The sequence below is a fragment of the Mauremys mutica genome, chromosome 19 (genome assembly GCF_020497125.1).
Source record: "Mauremys mutica isolate MM-2020 ecotype Southern chromosome 19, ASM2049712v1, whole genome shotgun sequence".
NCBI lineage: Eukaryota > Metazoa > Chordata > Testudines > Geoemydidae > Mauremys > Mauremys mutica.
The window spans coordinates 10,560,071-10,584,888 of NC_059090.1; the positions used below are offsets into that span (position 1 = coordinate 10,560,071).

Sequence of the window (24,818 nt, forward strand, 5' to 3'; positions counted from 1 at the left end):
ATTCCTGGCCCACCATACCATTTCCATACCCAGATGTGGCCCTTGGGTCAAAAAGTTTGCTCACCGCTAAGACGATCAAGATAAATTAACCCAATTCATTCCAGTGGGCATGTTGGGAAAGCTTTCCTCCCCTCTCAGAGGCCCTCAGAACTCACAGGGACAGGGCCAACGATGTACCTCAGAAGTATCCCCCATGGCCAGTTTCATCCCAAAACCGAATTGTACCCCGTTTGAAGGTAATGAGGTCAAGGAGTAGGAAGGAGAAATGAGGCAGTTAGAAGTGGAATCGGTAACCAGACCTGAGAGGATACTGAAGAAGTGAATTAAAAATAAATTGAGAGCTTGAGTCTCCCGAGTTGTCACCAGGACTGAATTCAGGAGAAATGTTTCTTTTAGGTAGTGTCAAAAAAATGAACGGTATGAGAGAGCAAAATCAGCTGCTGAGATGGCGTATTATGACACTCGTGGCTTTCCTTACCTTCTTGATTTGAGGAGTATTGGGTCATCACAAGCCTATCAGAATGGTGCCATAGCATCCTACAAACAGATGGTATCCGAGCACAAGGTGTAAAATTAAAAGGAAGAATGAATCCCATTTCAGGCATTTCACCTTTATTTTTTGGGTGTTCAAAACAATTGCGTGTACTTTTGAAATAAGTTAGTTACTCTTGTTGGTTCTCGGCAAGAGGCCAAGGACTGGATTAGCTACAGGACTGGATTAGCTACAGAGACTAAAGCCCCAGTTCTACCTAGCTTATGCCATGTGCTTTGTTGAATGGGGCTGGGCTCAAGCATGTACTTAAAGCTAAGCATCACTTAGTGCTTCGGTGAATTGGGGCCTAAACTATTACTACTGATTCCTAGATGTATGTTCATTCCAGAGGAGGGAGGGAGACCTCATTATATTGAGGGACTCTTGCACTGATACACCTGTTCTGTGGTTAGAGGAATTCATTCCCACTTTGCTATATGACCTTTAATACTTAACCTAATTGCTAGTGAAGCAACTGACTTGTGTTCCCCAGGGAGTTCTATTTAACACACACGTTGTTCCTTTTCTGGTCGGTCTATGTGACTTCATGTTTTGAAACCAGGAATTCACCGTGATATACGCTCATGTTGATGTCTCATGTTAATCTGTCACTGAAGGTGTCAGCCTTTTGCCGAATTGTTCTCTAGCTTGTAAACAATGTTTGCAAAAGGAGACCTGGTCCAAGCCCTCAATTCAGATAAAAATCTGTATATTGGTAATGTGTTCGGTTATGAACAGTAACCAGGGACTTATTGTAGGTAGAAGCCTTGGAATTAGTTTGAAATAAACAAACCGTATAGGAAGGTCTGTGGCAGATGATTTCCCCCCCACCCTTGAGTTTCATGTGACTAAACTTTGTCCTTTGTATGTGTTTTGTTATGACAGATTTGCATTTTTATCGGAGAAACTCTTCTGTTTTCAAACTGGGCAATCACAGCTGACATACTAATGGTGAGTCTATGCTGTCAAAGCATCTTTCCTTCAGGGGGCGGGTGTGTGTGTGTGTGTGTGTCAAAATAGCTTTTCAGATTGCAATGGACAGCCTGGGGTGTTCACAAGTCCCTTTAAAAGCCTAACTCCAACTCCAGACTGTTTTTTTCTTTTTTGCTGCAAGGGAAAGAGCTGTATATTCTCCCTTATCTTCCTTTTGAACGTCAGTTTGGTGAAACCTCCATAGAATTCCATTGGTGCCCTGAAATCCTAAGGAATTGTGAATGGAGCTCAGCGAGAGCTCATGAATGGGCTGCCAATTGGCCAGTTTTACCATCCAGAGTTCCCACTGGCTTTGTTTAGTAATAGGAAGTCACCCGCTACACACACCCAGCCAGCCATCTACCTTTGTCTGACTTAGCCCCAGGAAACTAGCCATTCATCACATACACACGCGAGAATCACTTTGAGGTGAGGGGAGGGGGAAAAAGGTATGAAGACATTTTGAACTGTGTCCACTTCTTCCACCCAAGGATCTGGAAACACACATTGATCCTCGCAGTGCTGTTGTGAGAGAGGGTAATAATCGGTATGTTTTACAGGTGGGGAAACAGAGGCACAGAGGGGTTACAGAACTTGCCCAAGGTCACATGGCAGGTCCGTGGCAGAGTTTGGACTGGAACCCAGTCCTGTGCGTTAATCACTAGACAGTCCCCCATACAGTGCAGGTCCTGATTCTTCTGTCTCTCAGAGTTTTACTGCAGTGTAACTCCATATAAGGTTATTTCTCACTTACACAAACATGAGTAAGTGAAGAATCAGGCCTAGTATTTCTCCACGTTAAGGCCCTAATTCAACAAAGAACTTAAGCTTGAAGCTAAGCACGTGCTTAAAGGCTTTGGTGAATACTGATGAAAGTTAAGCACATTATTTCTTTGTGTTATGGTAGCACCTGGCAGCCCCAGCCAGGGACCAGGACTCCATTGTGCTAGGTGCTGTACGACCGCAGAACAAATGCCTGTGTATGTCTGTCTAAGGTACTTCTACAGTCCCCATCACTGTAGTACCTGAGCACCTCACAATCTATTGTATTTACCCTCCCACACTCTTGTGAGGCGGGGCATTGCTGTTATCCATCCCCATTTTACAGATGGGGACCTGAGGCACAGAGAGACTAATCGACTTGCCCAGGTCATACAAGAAGCCTGTGGTAGAGCAGGGATTCAAATCTAGGTCTCCAAGGTCCCCGGCTAGTTCCCTAATCACTGGACCATCCTTATCCTTCCTCTAAATGTTTTGTGTTAAACCAGGGGCTAAGGGCATGATCCTGCTCCCTCTTTAACCCCTTTAAAATTTGCCTTGATTTCAATGGGAGAGTAGGATCCTGTAGCTTTTGAATAGATTTTCAGGTGTCTGCAGTCTGCCTTGTACGACTGGATCTTACATTGTTTGTTTTTTTGCAGAGACACTGCTGTAGTTCCAAGCACTGTCTCAGAGCAAGACAAAACAAAAAACCCCCACAAAAAAACAACAACAAATTAACATTGAAATAATTTCTAAGATGCAGTTTAAAAGCAAAGTGAAAAACAAACAAACAAAAAACCCGCCCTAAGTGAAGCATAGTAAAGAGAACATAAAATAACATCAAGTTATTTTTAATAAAACTTTTTAATTGACACAGCCAATTGCAAGAATGGCTTAAAAGTCTATTTAGACAAATGAACTGTCTAATATACAATAATGTCCCTGCTTAATACATTATGAGTGGGAGGATGAACTTAAGAGCATTATACAAATAAATGTGAACATCCATGCGGATCAATACTAGCCCATAAATTGAAGAAATGGTCTGAAGTGCGTTTATATTACATGTGGGTCTTGAAAGGCTATGTACTCAGACAGCAAGTGAGAGCCAAGATTATATAAGCATGTTTTATCAGACAGCTTTATAACAGTCCTAGCCAGCAGAGAGGTGTGTAAATGCTCCAGCTGGGATTCACTTTGAACAACACCCAGTAGAAATTAATTGGCAATATATTTATTTGGTGGACTAGCAACAACACTTTGCAGGTCTGTGGTGCCTGCTTGCAGCCTGAGGCTCTCCAAGCATTTAACAAATATTAAGGACATGAGACTCCCGACACCCTGTGACATACAGAAATCTTGTTATCCTGTTTGTGCAGATGGAAAACTTGGGCCACAGGTATGAAGGGTAGTTTCCAAAAGCTCTCAGCGTTGGCCGAACTTGGCTCCCATTGAAGTCAATGAGAGTTTTATCCTGACTTCAGTGGGAGCAGAATTAGGCCGGCAGTGAGGGCTTTTGGAAATCTCACCCTAAGTGACTTAGCCAAGGTCACCCAAGGTTTGAAAATCTCATGACTGCTTATGGGCCCGATCCTGCAGTTTGCTAAGCAGCTTCATAGACTTTGCAGGATCAAGTTCCAAGGTCCTTATGTTTGCTTATTATCTTAACATTTAAATGTTAGTTCTTGCTAGCTAGCTCCAGGCTGTTGCCACGCTTCCATTCCTGGGACTTTATCTGTGCTCCCAGCTCCCTGGTTGATGTCTGTCCTGCAAAAGGCCCTCATTAATTGGATTTGATTAACAGTCAGTGCTGCAGGATGGATTGTGCTTTGTCGTCTGAGATTCCAAAAGGCTGCTATTGATTCCAAATGCAGATTTGCACAAAACAAGCCTTATTCTCAGCACCATCATCTAGAAGTTATGTCTTTGACATGGGAGCCCTAAATTGGAAGGATATTTTGTCCTTTAGCTATGAGGCATTCACAGTTAAACTGAGTAAGGACAGGGCACATGTCTGGGAAAAACAGTTCTGCCAGCTCCACTAGGGAATACGTCAGTAATAAAACCACAGCCTTTCCGAGCCTCTATTTAAAGAGGCGAGGCTCGCCCCAGAGCAGCTTCGTCAGCCTCCTTGGACATCCTGTGTGATGTGTGCCACCCAACCTGGAGTCAGGGAGATGAGCCAGGACAATCCCACACTGTTCCACCTCCAGCTTCCGCGGGGACGTTCTAACTAACCAGCTCTCTTTTAATATCGAAATCCCAGTTCAGATCTTTAATTTACTGCTATCCTCCCTAGGACAGTAGCTAAGGTCTACTACCCGCTATTTCCGCTCTGTCAAAATAAAATATCCTTTAAGCAAGAATAACTGTTTTTCCCCCCTAACATTATTTAAGGGAGGAGAAACAGTCTCGTGTTTCATTTGGTTGCTGTGTTGTATTTCTGTCACTAGGATTTCAAGCTAGACACGTAAATGTATTTGGCATTATAAAGTCTGGTCTCAGCCATCAATAATTTCATTAGTTCATTAGCTTAAAATCTTACTGGAAGTTGTATTGCTATTTGCAATGCTATGTTTTTTTTAAAAGAACGATTAATGGTCAAAACCTAGTTAACCAAGACAAGAAGCTGTATTTGTCCCAAATAGCATTAATTTACTGCTACTCGTTTATCAATAGTAAAGTCTAATGCCTTTACATTGTTCTTTTTCTGGAAAAGGATGGCTTTATGGCTGAAGCATAGGATTGGGAGTCAGAAGAGCTGGGTTTCATTCACCAGCTGCTTATAACAAATACAACAAATAAATATTTTTGACTGTTTTTAGCTGAATACCCCCCTCCTCTGTTCAGATCTGGCCCCTCCGGGGTGGAATGTGATTGTACCTTCTCAAAGTCACTCTTACAGCAGTTCCCTGTAGCTCCTGTGCAAACTGGGTGGGCGCGGGTGAGCTGGAGTTCACCTACTGTTCACCAGCGCAGGAAGTTCCTTGCACTCTGTCGTCGTCGTCTGGGTGTGGGGAACTGAGTGGCAGCCATGACTCCTGGCTTCTGTTTCACTGTGGGACCTATCAGGTGTCTTTGTGCCTTGGTTTACCTACCCATAAAACAGGGATAACACTCCTGTCTGTCACCGGAGTTCAGTGAGGCTCAGTGTGTGTTTGATTCCTGGCATGGAAGGCGCTATGGAAGGGCTGTGTATTATCATTGTGACCAGGATGTTGCGTGGGAGCTGACTGAGCTTTGTGTTCTTTTGGTGGAGGGCTGCTGCACCTCAGGAGTGTAACCACGTCTGAGTAGCATGCTGCATCAAGTGCACACCGGTTACGTTTGCAGCATCATCATAGCCGGGATGAAAGAACCCCCCCAGGTGTTCCTGAGGAGCAGGGGCAAAATCACAAGAAATGGGGTAAAATTTTCCCAAGTCCCATATTACCCATAATTCCTAAAGTGAGACATGCACGTTCAAATGTCCCTCACGGAGCCTGTTTGCTGTAGGCTCTGCTCCCATTATGGGGCCGTTTAAAGTCAGGTGATTAACCCTTTACACACCAGAGAGATAGTGATTGCACCTTCCCACCTTAGGAGGAAATTATGCTTTATTGAAACAAAGCTGCCCCGTTCCGTCTGAGAGAGGCAGGCATGTTATTGTGCAGCAATTAGCGCCCTAAAACCCAGGATAAATGCATTAATGAAACAGAGGCAAAGTCTTTCCTAGTATGACTCCGTTATGGGGTTACATGAGGGCTAGAGTGGCACATCAGTAAATACACCAGGCTAGGAAAGGGTTCAGAAAAGAGCTCCAAGAATGATTTGAGGTCTAGAAAAACATTGGCTGATAGTAAACGGCTGAAGCTCAGTCTGCTTAGTTTAGCAAAGAGAAGGTTAAAAGATCTACAGGAATCTACGCAGGGAAGAGATTTCTGGTAGGACAGACGCTTTAATCCCGGCACAACTGGATGCAGTGCTTGGAAGCTGAACACGACAAATTCAGGCCTAGGGACATGGTGGAGTCTCCATCACTTGCAATCTGTAAAACCGGATGGATCTCCCTCTAAAAGAGATGCTTTAGATCAGTGGTTCTCAACCTATTTATCATTGTGGGCCCAGCGCCCCCTGCTCAGAGACCTCTCCACAGAGTGGGGCCAACAGTGGAGCCCCGGACATGGGGCCAGGCTGGGTTGGGCGGCAGGACAGCCCCGACCCTGGACACTGCCCCCTGTTGTATGGGGCCGGGCGGCAGCCTGGACCCCGCCCCATCGAGCGGCCAGGACTCCGGACCTCTCCACGTGGGCCGGGCGGCCTTTAGCACACAGCTGGGTCACATGTTGAGAACCACTGCTCTAACTCAACCAAAGCTCTGATCAAGCCTGCAGGCACCCGAGTGGGTATAAAATCCACTAAACTCCTAGAAATCACCCAGGGAAATTCCCTTTCGGACATGGCTTTGTTCTGTTAGAGATGGGGCAGAGCCACAAAGTTCAGAACCAGATCCGAGCCTCCCCAAGCTTTGGGTAGGTTTCCTCAAGCGTTATGGGATCAAGGCCACCACTGAGTCTGGTGCTGACATAACGGGGGCTCTTCCTCGATAAGGAAGGTCCATTAGCCCTACAAAAAGCAGCTGCTGCTTGGTTTTGGGGGGAGGAAGGGGCATGTGGCTTGACCCCATTCTGCTGCATGGGTGAAACTCTGGAAACCTCATGCCGCCTCCTTTGCATTCTCCTCCTAAGGCATAAAAGGCTCTAGTGCCGTGGGGCAAATTAGAGGGAGGTAGGGTTTGAGGCGTCGGCATGGGGTGCACACCTTGGAGCCCACTTGTTAGCCGCCTTTGTGCTTACGATATTGTGGAGAGCAGGAGCGGGTCAGACGGGACAGAGAGCCTCCTTTGTTAACCACCTGCAGACTGGCGCACTAGAATTGCGGTGGTGATAGCAAAGCTCCAAAGCGGCCTTGGCCGCCTGCAGAACAGCTGAGAGTATGGAGCTGGACACGGCTGCTGCTGAAAGCCATGGGGTTGTTTTTCCCATTCGCTCCAATGCCACAAGCACTCAGCCTGGATATGCAGTTGGAAGAAAACCCAGCCACACAGAGAAGGTTGGCAGGTTGGTTATTTCACTTCCTTTGTGTGTGTTTTTTCCCCTCTCCCTTGCAGTATGTGGTTATCCCGACACGACGCGCGACCGCAGTGGCCTTGCAGAGCTTCACTTCTCACCTACTGGGAGATGCTGGCAGCCCCTACCTGATTGGATTCGTAAGTGCACGCTGTGGGTTTGAGCAGGGGTTTGTGTGGATGTGTGCGTGCACACGGGCACTCTCATTTAGTGCTGATAACAGGTGCCACATTAAACCACCGTGTGCTTATCTGCAGAACAGGAACTACATGGTCAGCAGCATTGCAAGCTTACACACGTGCACACAATACATGTGGTGCAATCCTGGCCTGGTGGGACCATTTCGGGGGAGGGGTTCAAACTCTAAGTCCATCCCAGTGCAAGGAATCTGTAAAGGGCCCATCACACTGTCTAGGCGAATGCCAACAAGGGAGACAGCAGTGGTTTCTGTGATGTGGACATGAGTCCACTAGAAATTAGATACTGTGTGTGCATGTCTTTTTTTTTTTTTAACTAAATATCTAGTCTCATTAGCCAAAAATCTCTGGGAAGGTGTGGTATTGGGTGGTATTTTACAGTCACTCTCAGAGGCGTAAATGATTAAACAAATACAACCACCCACACTGCCTTGCATCTTTTATTATGATTTATTATTTATTTATATGACAGTAGCACTTAGGACTCTCAGTCATGGGCCAGGACCTCATTGTGGTAGGTGTTGTACAAGTAGAGAACCAAAAAACAGAGTCTGAAAATTTTCCCCATTAAAAATGTAAGGCCTAAGAAGCTTCACGAAAAGAAACATTTCTGAATATATTGGACCAAATTCTCTGCTACTACAACTCCACTGACTTAAGTGCTGCTACGTCATCAGAGACTTGCTCATCAAGGAGGCTTTTGATCTGAAGTGTAAAAGCCCCTATGTTTATTATAAGGCTGGATGCTATTTCTGGGGGTGGGTGTTGGAATTAGTTCTAGAATGTCTCTCTACGAAGAACTCAGGCCTTTGTGGCCTTGCAGGCAATCGGTTGTGTCAACATACTGTTCCCGTCATAGTTCAGCTGTCTGTAAAATGTCCTATTGATTTTAAAGCCCTCTTATGGTATATATAAGACATTTAGTGGCTATGGCCTAGCGTGCTCGAATGATCTTTTGTTTTCATGTGCCCCAGATTGTTTGCAGGGGTCGGAATTGGCTGTTTATTTAATCTATTCTGGTTCCAAACCTTGAGACCACAGGAGCTGGGGCATTTGGTAATTCTGTTCCTTGTTTATGTGGTTTTGTAACTTGCCCAGTGCGTTTCAGTGTTTAAAACTAACTGGCCAGAAGTCTGTGTGTGGCTGCTTTACCACGGCTTTTAAAATATTGATAATGTTCATTCAGCTTTATTGTGGTAAAAGGGCCCGCAACTGTGTTATGCAGATGCTGTGCGAATGTGTCTGCTTAGGGAAGTGGCTGTAATTTGCGTAAGGTGGTTTTACTACTTGCCTAGCACAGGGACCAATTACTGTAAGTTGGTGCTGGCGGATGAATGGCAAGCAGGGGAAGGCAGCATTACACTTTCACTTTGGGTGAGAGAGTTTCTATTCCTTGATGGCTATAATGGCTTTTTAGAGAGCTTTGCAATAACTTGCAGAGTTGATGTCAGTCCTGTTGAACAACATAGGGACACCCTGTGCTCTGGTCAGCCCCAGGGAGTCCAGCGAGGTTTCCCCCTTATATAGCACTTGGCAGCCGAAGCTCTCTGAAGCACTTTGCAAAGGTGTGATCCCCATTCTACAGATGGGATAAGAAAGCGAGGCACAGAGCAGTTAACTGGCTTGTCCAAAATCCCCCAGTGGTAGTGTCTGGCATAAAACACAAGCCTCCCAACTCCGGTTCCTGTGCTAGGCTGCATTGTTGCACTGGGTGTTAATGGAGAGTAGTATCTGGTACACAGTTAACTCCTCATGTGCCAGAGCATGGCAGCGTATTTCCCCAAGCTGTCTTTTTTCTTACTTCTAACCAGCCATATCTCTGCTGCCTTCTACAGATATATTATTGGGATGAATAAGTGCTTCTGGGTGTGTGTTTGTGTATATGCCTGTTTTCACTGGTGTGGATTTACAGTATTTCCATACATGAAAGGCAGTGTTCCTTGGTATACTTTTCCTCTGACTGAGTCCTCAGATATTTTAATAGTGTATTCTTCATTGTCAATTGCTTCCTCTACAGATCCTTTTCCTCCATCACATTGTTGGCTGTACATCTTATTCACTTCCTGAGTGATTAATCTGTGCATTGCCAGGAGCGTTCTTGTTCGGATGTTAATTTTTTTCTTCTCTTGATTCTACGTGTTCAGTCCAGCAGTGTGCTATACTACTGGTATGACCCACATATTAATGACTTGGATAAGATTCTTCGAGTTTTGTCCTTAGAGTAATTCTTATTTGTCTTCAATATTCTTTCCTCACTTCTTCTTTGACTTCCTTATGTTGTAACTCCAACAGTTCCCTGATTCCAAGGTATTTGTAGGGAGCATGCTGCAAGATATCTTGGATAGTACCTTCGTTAACTTATCATTGTACTAATTTACCCGTCTTTTGAGACGCCAACACATGCTGAGCCAATCCAACCCATAGCTTTAGATCTTCACCCAACCTTCCTACATGTCACCAATCTCTGCATCTCCTTTTGTGATCGATCATCTGTGTATAGCATGTAACCACAGTGGTGGTTCTTGCTGATAGGAGAACCACAATTTATCTTGCGGAGCATCCATGTCAGCAGCAGCATTGCTGCCACGAACAGCATGGGTGATAAGGAATCCCCTTGAAAGATTCCTCTTTTAATTTGGAGACCCTCAAGAGCCATTTTTATTGTTCCTGTTGTTGTTAAAGTCACTTCAAACCAACACATCCTGAAGACAGTGTGTGACACCCCCACTGTGCATCGTCAGAGTGGGCACTGGGCTTGAGGACCTCACAATCGCACTGCTGCCCCCTCATGTAGACTGTTGGAACAGCTCCCTGTAGCGAGAATGGGTGCTCCTACTGCTGATTTCATTCAAGTCCCTGTGCTCTGCACAGCCTCCTCCCTGTGGAACCCACAGGCCTGAGACTCTGGCACCCAGGGGTGTGTTCATTTTCAAGACAGGAGCTTTGTTTATCTGGTAGGCAGATGACTGCAGTGTCTGCAGAAGGCTCATTGCCCTTTTGACCTATCTTGCCCCAGAACAGAGGGCTGCAGTGACTAGAATGCAGGGCCGGCTCCAGCAGGCACCAGTGGAGGAAGCACGTGCCTGGGGTGGCACATGCTAAGGGGCGGCATTCCGTCCATTCTTGGGGCGGCACACTCCGGTCCGCTGCTCTTCTTTTTTTTTTTTTTTTTGGCTTCTGCAGTTCGGGTGGCCCTGCTAGAATGTAGTGACCTCATAATCAATTGTAGACAAGTCTGAGCTGTTTTCTTGTTCTAAAAGAGCTTTGTGTGGCTCTGAATAGTTCCTGGAAAAATTTTAGCCATAAACCTGTCACTTCTCACCTCCCACCCCTGCCCCAACTCCATTATTTGAGTGGGCTGATAACATGGATCTAATGAGCTACTTAAATAGCAAGAATGCTAATGACTTTCTTTTAACAAGTAGTTAACAGAACAGTGTTAATTATGGCTGGTGCCGAGTTGCACAAATATAGAGCAGCACTAGATGGGCAACATAGCTAGGGAGAATCAGAATAAATGCAGCATTTGGGATACTTCTTTAATGAAAATTTATAATTGGAGCTGTAGGTTTTTCAGGCTTTTTTGGCCTGGTTTGAAGTGGCCTCATTGCAGATTCATTTTTGAAGAGCTGTCTGGGTTCGTAGCCATGCCCATGAATATTCTTAAATCCAGGTGGAAGGTCACTTTGTGGCAGAACTGTGTATACACGAGGTCTAGAGAACTATTCTGGCGCTTTTCTACACATAATCTGGAACATGATAGGGTATGAATTTAAAGCAGATTAATTTAGTCAATAGGTCAATAACGTGCCACACTGGTAATTAGTACAAAGGGTCAATGTTGGGATATTGTTAGCCTTTTCCAGAGGGTCTGGCTGGAGAGTCTTGCCCACATGCTCGGGGTTCAGCTGATCGCCATATTTGGGGTCGGGAAGGAATTTTCTTCCAGGGTAGATTGGCAGTGGCCCTGGAGGTTTTTCGCCTTCCTCCGAAGCATGGGGCAGGGGTCGCTTGCTGGTGGATTATCTGCTACTTGAAGTCTTTAAATCATGATTTGGAGCATTCAACAGCAGAGTCAAGGGAGAGAATTAGTTCAGGAGTGGGTGGATCGGCTTATGTGGCCTGCATCTTGCAGGAGGTCAGACTAGATGATCATAATGGTCCCTTCTGATCTTGAATTCTATGATTCTATGATTAACTTCATGTGTGAATGCTCTGATTCTTGGATAAATGCTTGTTATTCCAGAATAGCTGTTTCTGATTAACTCCCTCTGTGGATGCTCTTATTCTGGAACAAAAGTGCCTAATTCCAAATTAATTTAATCCACTGTGAAAGAGAATTATTCTGGAATTACATTCACACCCTGCTTTAATCTTTGAATTCATACCCTATCTTAATCTCAATTAATTTCCCAGTGTAGAAAAACCCTAAACATGCCCTATTTCACATTAGCTTAATCCACTGCATAAAACTAATTGGGAATAAAACAGCTTTATTCCAGAATAAGAACATTCCCACATGAAGTTAATCAGGAATTATTCCAGAATAATTTCTCATCTAGACCCACCCTGGATGTAAAATCCTAGTGGAACCAAAGCACAGCCAGTTCTTCTCTCAGAATTAACACTTTACACCTGAGATTTGCCTTTACTAACTACATGGACGTAAAAACTACAGTGTCTCGTCTCCCCCAGGATTGCTGTCTCAGTGTACAAACACACCTTTATTTTGCAGTGAAGACAGCCATTAACAAACAAGAGACTTAGGTCAGCTTATCTGTGTGTCTCCGGGGTGTGAATTTTCAACACTCCTGAGTGGTGTTGCTAGGTTGACCTATATTTTAGGAGTAGCCCAGGCCTGAGAGGAGTAGTGCAGTAGCTTCCAAATTGTGCTCTCCAGAGCACTTGCTAGTGATCTGCAGAGAGCTGGCTGCTCACCTGGTGCTGGCTGGCATCCTTGTTTCCATCTGAAAGCACCAGAACTGATGGGAGAGGAGGAGGTGAAATGAAGAACAGAAGTACAGCGGGAGAGGAACTTGAATCCATAAAGGACCGAACACTTACCATGCTCAAACAGCTAAAAATGGGTGACGTGCCTTCCTAATATCACTTCTCTGTGTGAGCCATTGCAGTCGCGACGAGAGAGAGATTGTGAGATTACGAGTTGAGGGGAGATGTTTTCTCTGTTAAGATGTGGCCAGCAGTCTGCAGAAGCTCTGAAACCTCCCCTGCACTAGGACACTTTCCAGTTAGTGTCGGAAGGCTAGTGCATTTTGTGGGTTTTCTTGCTAGCAGAGTGGAATTAAGTTTATAGTGATTTCTGCTTATAATGATGTATCGGAGGCTATGTTCTGAATGCCATTTCCTATTGAGGGCTGAAGTATCTGCCATTAGCTTGTACTGATCAGTAATGGGGTGCTTTGTTCTTAAAGATCAGAACAGAAGGAATTTTTCTGATTTTCTTTGGTCTTGTCACCCCCTTGTGTATTCCTAGGGCTACTCAGCTGCTGGTAAAAGAGGTGATGGGTTGGAAAGTACTGGATAGAGACAATTATAACATGAGTTACGTGCCTTGGCATTCAAAATGTGCGGTATAGTTCACGCTGCTCTTGCAAAACGGCAGCGTTTGTTTGATTCCTGTCGGCTTGGGATGTAACTATCACTTGGCCATAAGGATAGGTTCTCCCAAGGCGGTACAGAGAGGTGTAAATTACAGCTCTGTGCACAAGCCGGAGACCCTGTGTTTCTGTGGGGGGGTGTTGCCCCATCTTGTCCTCTTTCAGGGGTTCCACTCTGGGACGGCAATTGTACTTGCGCCAGGGGCTCTATTGGCTGTGCTGGGTCCCCTGCCGGCCCCCATGGCAGAGGGGAAGTTGCCACCTCCCCCACAATGGGCTTTCTGCTGCTAGATGAACGAGGGTATAAGGATGAACACAGGGCTGGCCTAAATGGATCCATCTAGCAGGATTCCTGCTGTACATCTGCCCAGAGAAGCAGTGCTTTTCTGTGCAATAACATCAAGTTCAGGAATTCTCTGGCCCAGCTGCGCTCGGGGGCCTTTCTCACTAAGTCTTTCCCCTGCTTTGGGGACACTGCTTGCCAGCTGGTCCCTTTTGTGTTGCCCCCTCCTTCTTTTTTTTCTGCCCATAAACTCAAACGGTCTGAGCTCTAACCGTCTGTAAGGAGTTAGATCCTTCACTTGAGTTGTCATTTGCCTGGTCTCACTGGATTTGGCATTGCCTGCCCCAGAGATCGGTTGCTGGCTGCTAGGGAGCTGTGGGTGTTCAGCCCCACTGAGGCTCAAACCCTTTATCCCCAGCATCATGCCACTTGTGCAGAAATTCCCCTTTTGTTCTGCAGGCAGCTCAGCTGCTCCCTGGTATCCAAACGGGACTGGATTGAAACTGCAGTTCCCAAAATGCACAGCCACAAAATGCATGGGGCTAGCCTGACTGGTGAAAGGCGGGTGTTGACGTGGTGGTGGGTCAGTAAGAGAGGAACAGATGTGGGGAGCCACCTTGGTATTTGTGTTAGTTAAAGACTATTTCAGTGTAACAAGCGACATGAGCCTGGAATGTCATGTCATCTAGCAAGGCCTAGTGGTTAGCAAATGCATGTGGGAGGTGAAGTCCAGGTTCTAATCCTCTCGGCGCTGCTGATTTGTCATGTGACTTGGACAAGCCACCTGACCCTGTGGAGGATAATACCAGCCACTGTGGAAAAGAGTTCTGGGATTTTCAGGTGAAAGGTACTTCTGAAGTGCAAAGCATTAATTGTTGCTATTACACATTGAGAGGGCTGCTTTGATGACAGTTGGGTATGCCAGGGAATAATAGCTACAAATTGAGGTCCCTGTCTCCTGGCCACACACAGGCACAGTTGCCAACCTTCATGTGGTAAGTAAGCACCCCGACTTTCACAATAAGCCCCAAATCAGGCTAGTCCCATTTCAAAACAAGGCCAAAACGTGCCAATCCCTAAGAACCCCAACACTCTGTGGGATTAGATCCCCCTGGTGTGCACTCTGGGGCTGTAGTGGGCCTGCTGTGCACCCCAGACTCTCTCCCCCCCATTGCTCCTGCTTGCCGGAGGCCGATCAAAAAAAAAAAAAGAAAGAAAGAAACAAGCAGCCCAACAATCTACAACTAGCCAGCTAGCAACTCACAAGCCAATTAAGCCAAAAACAAGCCCAATTTCTGTGGTTTTTTCCCCCATGGGTTTGGCATGTCTGCACACAGGCTGCATTGTGTGGTCTGCTAATTTCCTGAGCATTTATGCTCTTTACATTCTTGCCTTGTAGTTTTGCTTCACAGACCAACAACCACGGCATTTGATTTTCAGTCCAAGGACCAGTCTTTACAATAACCTCCCATATGACAACTCTTCTGATTTCCCATCTGCAAACTAAGCATTGATCAGCTGAAACAAAACTCTCCTTTAGAGGACAGCAAAACCTCTCTCTGCTACATCCCAGACACTTAAATCTCCTCCTTTCTAGGACGAGAAACGGGGGACAGGAGTTTGGCTAAAGAGGCTTCGGCCTGGGCTACATCTAAAACGTAGGCTGACCTAGTGACATTGCTCAGAGCTATGAAAAATTTCACACCCTGTGCCACGTAGTTAGGGTGACCTAACCCCCACTAGACATCATGAGGCTGATGGAATAATTCTTCCATTGACCTAGATTCTGCCTCTTGGAGAGGTGGATTAACTGCATCAACTGACGAACTCTTTCTGTTGGTGTAGGAAGCATCTGACTATGGACACATCCTTAGATTTTGAATTTAAATCTTGTGAGTGCAGCTTTTTCACTTCTGGCTGGGGGCAGATTTCCATTCCTAGGGAGAAATCCCTTTCCACTTCTGGGATGGCTTGGATACTATAGTTACTGAAACATTTCCCCATCTACTTCTGGTAGCTCCCTCCTTAAAGATGTTCCTCTTGCTGTTCTACGCTGAGACAGGTTTCATTATCAGCATCTGGCCGCATGCCCGTCTGTATATTTCTTGGCATGTGCTTCTCCATAGTAGACCCCAATCTGAGCGGTGGTAGGAATAGTAAGACATTGAGACCAGTGCTGCTGCTTCATTCATAGAGAGGGTGTCTAACTACAAGACCTTTGGAGCACTTTGTGTTACAGTTTCAATGAAGTCCCCATATGTCCCATATTTCTATGACCTTTTGTTTTGAATTCTCTCATCTGCTGAGGTGCTTCTTATAATGGCTCTTACCTGCTGCCTCGCCACTTTCGGCTTCCGGGCTGTGAGTTGGGGATTCCCTCTGGGTATAGGATTTTCTCCCACTTGAATTAGTTGGTATCTTTAAATTTCAAACTTAAATGTCACTTTCTGCTGTTGGTTTGTGCTTTTAGCCAGCTGCTCTTGTCACAGAGGAACTTGCTTCATTAGGTGAAGCTAGTTTTTTGGGGGGAAGGAGGAGGAGGGAATTTTCCTTGCGCAACCTTTGTCTATTCCTAGAATTGAAAAGGTTTTTTTAGAGATCTGTATATGTTCAGATAGTTTGTTCAGACCCAAGAGTCTGGTGGGTCTCAGTGCAGGCGTCAGCAGGGGTCTGCAGTACACAACCTTGCTGTATTTGGCACTAATGCAGTATCAGCAAATAAATAAATAAAAATAAAGTCATAGATTGACTGGGCACTAAGATTTCCACCCATTTCCAGCGGATTATCATTGTTACAACTATTGCCATCTTGGAAGCTGATTTGTTCACTAGATCATTGACCAGCTAATACTAAGAGATGATTGATGTTTTGCCTATAGAAATAAGTTACCTTATTGTAAATGTAAAACTACATTTTAGCACCCACACTTTCCAGAAGATTGGAATAAATAATGCCACTCTAAGTTGTATTTCTGTCACCCCAGATGCATGCACATTGTCATATAATTATGCCGTTTCATTGCTGAATGTTAAGTGTTGAAAACTAGAATGCTGGTGCCCCAGTAACGCTGCTCAGTGCTTCTGTCCTTGGAGCTCCAGTGTTATCAATACTAACAGCTGATAATGCAGCCTGCTAATTCAGCAGACATCAGTGTTACTCAGAAAGAAAGACCCTAGGCATGGTTCAGTGACAAAGGCATTCAACCAGGTCTATTGCCCTCAGGGCATAGTCCTAGTGCGTTGGCTCTGTGGTTACAGGTACACTAACAAATGAGTGCCCTGTGGCAAGGAATGTCTCAGTTGTGAGCAGAAATTTCTGCTGTCCCCTAGGCCACACAAAGGGTTAAGGTGAGATACCCCAACATTTATAGACAGAGACAAACAACTGGGATAAACATCTTTACATATTTCATGACAGCTGTTTACCTTCTCTTGTTCCGGATATCTCGGACAAAACATCCCTATTCATTATTTTGTCAAGCCATCTGATCTTGTACTAGATTGGGATGTATCTGTACTAGCTGGCATATATTTACGTACATATCTAGTACCTAGTCAACCAGCAACAACTTTGCCAAGTTCATGTACCGGATGCTTATCTGCTTTAATACATGGCCTGACTTTGGTTTGTAGCCTCTGGTTCAGGCCTGAGATCTTGCACCAGGGTCAGTGCTCCAGACTCTCTCTCTCTTACACTGAAGTCATGCCACTTCTTTGGTAGAAGGAGCCAGCTGCTTAGATTAGAAGCTGTTTAGGCAAGGCTCTTTGTTCAGTGTTTGTGCAGCACCTAGCACAATGTGTCCTTGTTCCATGACTGGGGCCCCCTAGGCACTACTGCAAGACAAATAATGGGCACATAAAATAACAGAAGGGGAGAGGACGGGTCCCTATTCACAGAAGCGTGCACAATGTCCATGAAAAGCTGATAGGACCATAGCTTTGACATTGTCTGAAAGCCCACCCCCGACACACATCGAATTCCATGCAACTTAACTCTGTATGTCTGTCTGCTGCTGGAGGATAGATAATGGGTAGGTATAACCAGGAATCACTGCAGGGTTATACTTCCCCATGCGGCATTGCAGACAATCACTAACAGCCTTGGTTAGCCCATAGGTTAGCTCAGGGGTCAGCAACCTTTCAGAAGCGCTGTGCCGAGTCTTCATTTATTCACTCTAATTAAAGGTTTCGCATGCCGGTAATACATTTTAATGTGTTTAGAAGATCTCTTTCTATAAGTCTATAATATATAACTAAACTATTGTTGGATGTAAAATAAATAAGTTTTTTAAATGTTTAAGAAGCTTCATTTAAAATTAAATTAAAAGGCAGAGGCCCCCGGACCAGTGGCCAGGACCCAGGCAGTGTGAGTGCCACTGAAAATCAGCTCACGTGCCGCCTTTAGCAACCGTGCCATAAGTTGCCTACCCCTGGGTTAGCTGTTCACTCATCCAGATGCCAAAGCAGGGGCTGGGGGAAGGAATGTGGGAATAATGAAGCAGGCCAAGAGAGATAAGGAAAAGAGAGCTCTTAGCGCATCCCTCTCTGCAAATGTCCCAAGGACTCCTGAGCAGAGAATAATGGTGTGCACAGAGGACACAAGATCTGTAACAAACAGAACTTCCAAGCGCACATGTTCAGCAGGCAGTTAAGGAAACGTTCCCTCGCCTGTATCGATGATAAATCACTTTCTGTGTCATGCCAGGCCTGGAGTTGTGGGTAACGTTGTTGGGTTTTTTGCCCCTCTCTCCTAGATCTCAGATCTGATACAACAAAGCACAAAGGAGTCCCCGCTCTGGGAGTTCCTCAGCCTGGGCTATGCGCTCATGCTCTGCCCATTCGTCGTCGTCCTCGGAGGGATGTTTTTCCTGGCCACGGCCCTCTTCTTTCTAAATGACCGCACCAAAGCTGAACAACAGTGAGTAGCCAGGCAACCAGGAATGGGGGAGGGAGGGGAGCATGTTCTCTCATACCACAGGTAGGTTTGGAGTGTTTCACCAAGCCCTTCCAGGTAAAGGATGCAGCAGAGCACATGATGCCACATGAGGCTCTGGGAATTGGTTATGCTAGTTTTGCATCCTTTATAAGTTTCTGCTTCCAGGGGTTCTCAACCATGGGCTGCAACACTCCGGGGCTAGCACCTGATTTTAGACTGCAGCCTCCTTTTGATCTTGTATTGTGTGGGTGTGTCCAGGGGGCACTAGAATCCTGTCCATTTGGATTAAGATGGAGCATTGCATGCTGGGAGCTGTACTCTCCCAGGGCCACCTCTCCACATTAAAGCAGAGGATGAACATGAGCCACATTGTAGATCTCAGTGGTTAACTTTTAGCTCATGGCTACACAGTTGGGCCACCTTCGCACTACTCGGTATGTGAAATAGTCAAAAGGAGCAATTGAGAAAATTAAAAACGTTGTGTCGGGGGGAGAGGGGAGATGATACATATATAGAAATCCCGAGTTGTTATGTGAAAGAGAGTCTTTCCCAGTTCCTCATTACAGCTTATAAAAAAAAGCTACATGTTTTTCAGTAAGGAAACCGATTCAGATCACTTTCCAGTTGACAACTACAGTAACTCAGAAGACGCTTCCATATGACAAACACAGTTTTGGGGTTAGTCTCCTTCTCGTAATCCTTGCACAAAACTATGACTATCTGTGTGTTACGTTCATGTTGAGAATACTGGCAGTGCCCGAGAGTGGCCTTTGTGTTGCTGTTGCTTCAAAAGGAGGTGACGTTATTTGCCCTGACAGAGGCCCCATCTGCATTAAGGAAACTTGCAGTGGTGCAGCCACATTGATGTAGATCCATTGCCCAAATGCAGCCTACCTCGATACGGTTCAGGATGCTGGTGCCAGCTCCAGTGCTGCACATCTGCTTTCGGGGCTGTGCCGGTGTAGTAAGACTGCTATTGTTACACCAGCTCAATGCCTTAACAGGGCCAAACATGTGTGTCTGTCTGCAGGCCAGGCTCAGGGGAGGGAGAAAAAACCCTGTTCTAGTTTAAAAAAGCCGCGTGTGCCGGCATTACGGGATATGAGAAATCTAAGAGCAGAGTGAAGTGCTGGGAGTACCTCGCTGTGTGAATACATGTGAATGGCTAGGAGCACTTTCTGGCTCACAAACAGTTGATAACTGAGTATGGGCTGTGCACATGGCCAGCTGGATCTCTGTGGTTCTGCCGTTCCTTTTCCTCCTTCTTCGTCCCTGGGGATCATGGGCCCTTTGTGCTAGGCGCTGGGCGGACATGCAGTCAGAAGGCCCCCAGAGGCTCACCATCTGGGTTACGTCAAGATGCACCAAGTGGATGAACCAGCTAGATGGGTGGGGAGAGAAGACAGGGTGACAGTGAGCCAAGATGTCGTACATTAAGTGAAGGTCTCTGTTGCTTAGCCCCCAAACCATTTCTTATGCATCACCAATAATTGTGGGAAGGGACCTGTTTACAAGTTGTCTTCTAACCAGTGTGCAACCCGCTTCCAAGTGGTAGCCTGGACAGGACCCTGTCATGTCCCTTGTAATTGAATTACAGCCTTGCACAGAGACTTTAACCTGGCTTTGGGGACGTGGTTTAGTCCACCCTGCATTGCCCCTTTTAGTGGTGTGTTACCCTGTCCCCTGATTCTGTTAGTGTCATAAAGCAGATGGCGCCTAACCGTGAGTCAATGTGGTAATCATTGTGGGGATGCAGTGAGGTGAACGGATGCTTCTAATACAGCAGTAGGAACTCAGGCTGGCTTTCGTTGCCAGAGGGGCCAGAGAGTCCAGCGTGATAACTGGATTTAATAACAACATGTAACATTGCCATGTTATAAGTTTAAAGAAATCTCATTCTTCAGGGTGGTTGGCAGCAGTGTGAATCTTGCTTGTGGACCCCATCTCTGTTGTGAGAGCAGCCAGTAGTGCTGAGCAACCTTCTCTGCACTTCGTTCAGTATGATGCTTCGTCCTCAGCTGTGCACGTGAATAACTAGCACCTGCATTAGACGATTCAAGTGTGGGAGAAACAGCTTTCAGGAAATGGTGACTCTGAAGCGCCAGGCCAGGCCAGACCCCTTTGTGGCTGGTGAATTCTCTGCAGTGTTTGGCTAGTGTTATGGTGCTGGAAGAGCCCTTATTTGGTCCAAGAAAGGAGGGTACTCCTCAGCTTATATTGAAAATCCCCATGCTGTTAGTTGACCTCGTCTAGGTGCCAGTGTGCAGTGGCATATTTTACCCGACCCTTTTACAGCGCAGCCCTGCAGCATGCAAGATCCGTTGGCTGGGGTGACTTGATATATGCAAACCAAATCTTAAGGGATGGGAGCCCCCATGCGTTCATTTCCCCAGCAATAAATATAAATCACTTGTATCTAGATGGTTCTCTCCACCCTGGGCAGAGCCCTCCCGTATTCTGCTCATGTCCAGAGCCACCCAGTTTCCTTCCCCTCAGTCATTCCATTTAGCAAAGCAACGAATGCAGGCTTCCAACCTATTTTTATTTCTCTCCCCTCTTCAGCATCCTTCCCCTTTCCATTCTCTGTCTGACTCGCATCTGGCTGTGTATTACTGGTATTTGGCTAGCGCTCCTTCGTGTGCGATTGCTGAGTGGCTCAGATAGAATACAGATAGAACAGTTACTATAAATCATGACTGGCGAAGCAACTTCTCTGCCTTTCGGTCTGCTGGGTTTTTCAATGTGCCCAATAATAGTTATTCCCTTGTTAAAAATACTCTATTGTCCTACAGTCATGCTCCAGGACGGTGTTGCTTTCTGCAGTGGTTTGGATCATTACTGAGGAATACTACTGTATTTGTAATAAGTATTAGTAACCTTTGAGTTCTGATCCTCTGAGTCACCGCCAGGCCACACCACCTCTTCCCTCCTCCCGCTCGCCATCTAGGGTGGGCGTGCTGTCAGTTGTCAGCCTATTCCTGATTTGCTCAGCAGCATAGATCCCCAGGCAGGTCCCACTGGACCGGGTGCATTTGAGGGGTGCGGGAGGAGCAGGGCTTGGGTGTGGCTGAACACACAGTGGTGATAAGAAGAAGGCCGAGTGCCTTGGGATTGGGATCTCCAGCTACCACCTGTATCCGTGCTTCCTGGCTGGTGGAAACAGGCAGTCGGTACATGGCATTCTGCATCTTTAGCTAGACTAGTTCCCTTGCCTGGCCGAACCCCACTTCCACCCACCCATTATAGGCTGGGCACAGAGCGCTGCTCTTTCAGGAATCCGTGTTCTCCTCTACCAAGGATCCCGCCGATCAGCCATCAGGACTCCTGCCAAGTGAAATTGATTAACCTGCAGGAATCGAAAGCCCCAGTGTCACGCCGGAGATTAAACCCATTCATCACAGGTAGGGTCAGGTCACAAAGGCTGGAGGTCACAGCCTGACTAATGAATAAATATGGGGGCCAAGAGGTGTAGGTCTGTGGCCTGGAGTCCTCCTCTGCTGAGGGAGAAGGGAGAGATGGATCTCTCCTATCTCTCATTGCCAGGCTAAAAGACAGTTCAAGGTTTATGGCTTGTGCTTGGGTATTTGCTTAGGAAAAATTTCCTCATCCAGGCAGCACAAGCTGTAAATAGAGCAGCCCCCTCTGAGCCCTTTTGAAAAGCTGCAGTGCAGTTCCAGCCACACTTCCTTTTTAGAAGAGAGAATGTAAAAGATGAAACCTGTCAATCCCCGCAGTGTCTTTATACTCCTCTTGTCGCCACAGCAGCTCCTGGCCTACTTTGTGGATTACTTTTTTAGCAAGTTAAATCCAGTTGATGAAGCTTCCTCCCCACACTGTAAAGATGAATCAGAAAATCTCATAAGAGCAATACAATGAGCCTTCTCCTTTCAAATGAGATTGTTCTGAAATACTGGGTCTGTCACACATATAACAGGGCCTTGGAAATATAACAACTGCAAGAGGTTTTCAGTAGATTTAGGAATGACACAAGAGGAGAACAATCTGGACATCATTTAGTTCATAATGTAACCTAATTCCTTTTGGTGTGTTTTCATATATACATAAAATATAAACCCCCCTCCACTCCCCAAAAAAAGTGATAGAGAGGGATGTCTATAGAGGTCTTGGCTACGTGTAGTAATTAAAATTCTCTCAATCCGTTTTTGTAAGAACAGGAGTATTAGTTTTGGGCGTTGGTCGCATTCAGACGTGGGTAGGTACATTGTTCACCTGAAATTTCTCCTGTTGCACTTGAATGAATAAGATGTCATTTCCTGTTTTGTGGTGCCGTGGTGCACTGTTAAAACAGCTGTTGTATTGCTCTCTGGGGATGGCAGCAGGTTATTTGTAGGTGGACTGATCCTCCTAAAATATCCCTACCTAAGGTATAAAGGTGTTGTGAGGCTTAATTAATGTACCTGAAGTCTGATATTCTTTCAGCGGTGTGTACAAGTACAGTATTATGGCTGCCTGGTTGAGTACACACAGCAACAGACTGTAAATCTAGTGATGTGGGTTTCACTCTTAGCTCTGCAGGACTCTGGGGGAAGTCAATTCAAGCCTGATTTTCTGACATGCAGAGCATCTGCAGCTCCATGGACTTCACTTTTTACTGAGTGCTCAGCACTTCTGAAAATCACATCCTTAGCCTGCCTGCATCTCAGCGTCCCCATCTGTAAAGCAGATAACCCCTGGAAAATAAGTATTTGCCCATGTGGAAGAAATGCATTATGTTGGTGCTCAGTAGACGTAATATAGCTTCATCCTTAATTAGGGAGAATCTACCCTCTTCATAACACAAACAGAATAAGGGCCATTTCCCACGCTACTAGGAATGTTGGGGTACAGGCTCCTTCCAGTACATGGCCTTATGCCAGTCAATACACAGACCCTCATGACCACTTTGCATTCACTGGAAGTCTTTTTCATATGGTTCGTGCTGATCTATTATACATCTAGAGATTGATCCTCCCTTGGGAAGAGCCAGCTATTCTGCCTCCTCCGTGACACAGGACCAGAGGAATTGCCAAATTGGATCAGACCCATGGTCCATCTAGCCCAGTATCCCATCTCCAGCAGTGGCCAGTGCCAGATGCTTCAGAGGAAGGTGAAAGGACCCCACAATAAGCAGTTGTGGCATAATCTGCTGCTCATGAAGGTGGTCTTCTAATTCCTGGTGTAAGCCCCAAAGCATGAGGTTTTACATCCCTTCCCATGCTTTTTTAGCATTAACTATTATAACGCTGGATATTCTTATTATCCATATAATCCGCCAGTCTCTCTTTGAATCTTGTATGATACATGCAAAGTCAGTTTTTTACAAGATGTATGACAATGTGGATCAGGCAGCAGGATGCAGCTGTAGTGCATATCCCCAATGCAGCCATAAACAGGAGTAAGGAATTGCCCAGATGCAGCTGGCTTAAACAAGAGTGTAGGTATTTAGCTAGCACACTGAGAGAATTTCAGAGAGACTCGTGAGGGTAAATAATTCACCTGTTAGCTCATATTTTCAATAAAGGATAAGGCCACCTGAAAGGCTCCGTTTTTCCCTCCCTGAAATATTTGCAATGAAAAATTAAATATTTTATTTAAAAAAGAAAATCCCTGCAGCTCTTAACACCTTTGATGGAGTGCAGAAACTGCAGCTGAGTAACCATAATGATTTATGTATCATTTAAACGTGATTAGTACAGACACTTACTAGGAGGAAGCTATTCCTTTTTTACACTACTGCTCAGGTGATGCAAGACACAAAAAGAACACTGCCTAATTAGCATGCAACTTTATATCTTCCTAAATGTGTTAAGTTTACAAACTGCTGACTCCCTTGTAGCAAAGAGAAGAACAATCCATTTCAGACCCTCTTTTCTTCTTTACGTTAGACTTGTTTTAGCCTTTTTTGGGGGCAGGTACAAAATCATCTCACAATTCCCACATTGCAGCAATTATTTTGGTTGAAGGTGCCTGACATCCTTGTTGCTTTTCAGTTTCTTTTATGTAGGAATGTAGTTAAAGACAGAAGAGAGACATCAGATATTGTCATGTTCCTGCCAGGGCAGGATATAGTCCCCCCAACAGAGGATGTATGCAATGTTTAGCTGATATGTACATTTTGTTTAATTAATACCACATGTTAGTGAGCCTTTACATAAGGGAAAAATGTTTTTTTTCTGCAAATTAATTTAAGACAAACTCATAAGAATTCTCCTTGATGATGAAGCTAGTTACCCACTTTAGAGGGATGTGATGTGCTCAGTGCTGGTTGTAGGTTGAGATTTTTCAAAGCTGACTTGGTGGTTTACCCACACAACTCCCGTAAAGGGATCTTTGAGGATCAGTTCACCCACAGTTGGCATAAGCCGCTTGCGAGCATGGGTTTAACAGTGCACAGCATCACCACAAACGGG

General features: G+C 45.6%; 1 protein-coding gene across 2 annotated transcripts in view; it reads left to right on the forward strand.

Annotated features, from left to right (window-relative positions):
- The window catches only part of SPNS2 (sphingolipid transporter 2), a 192,992-nt gene that overhangs the window by 151,814 nt on the left and 16,360 nt on the right, over positions 1-24,818 (forward strand). Inside the window, exons 9-12 of one of the 2 annotated variants that reach the window (XR_006574340.1) lie at positions 1,418-1,483; positions 7,416-7,514; positions 18,227-18,390; positions 19,004-19,086. Coding sequence is in view for 1 of the 2 variants with exons in the window: in XM_044993608.1 (XP_044849543.1) it covers positions 1,418-1,483; positions 7,416-7,514; positions 18,227-18,390 (329 nt within the window). In the remaining variant the exon portion in view is untranslated. The remainder of the gene's footprint in view (positions 1-1,417; positions 1,484-7,415; positions 7,515-18,226; positions 18,391-19,003; positions 19,087-24,818) is intronic. The other variant, XM_044993608.1, reaches the window with a different exon arrangement.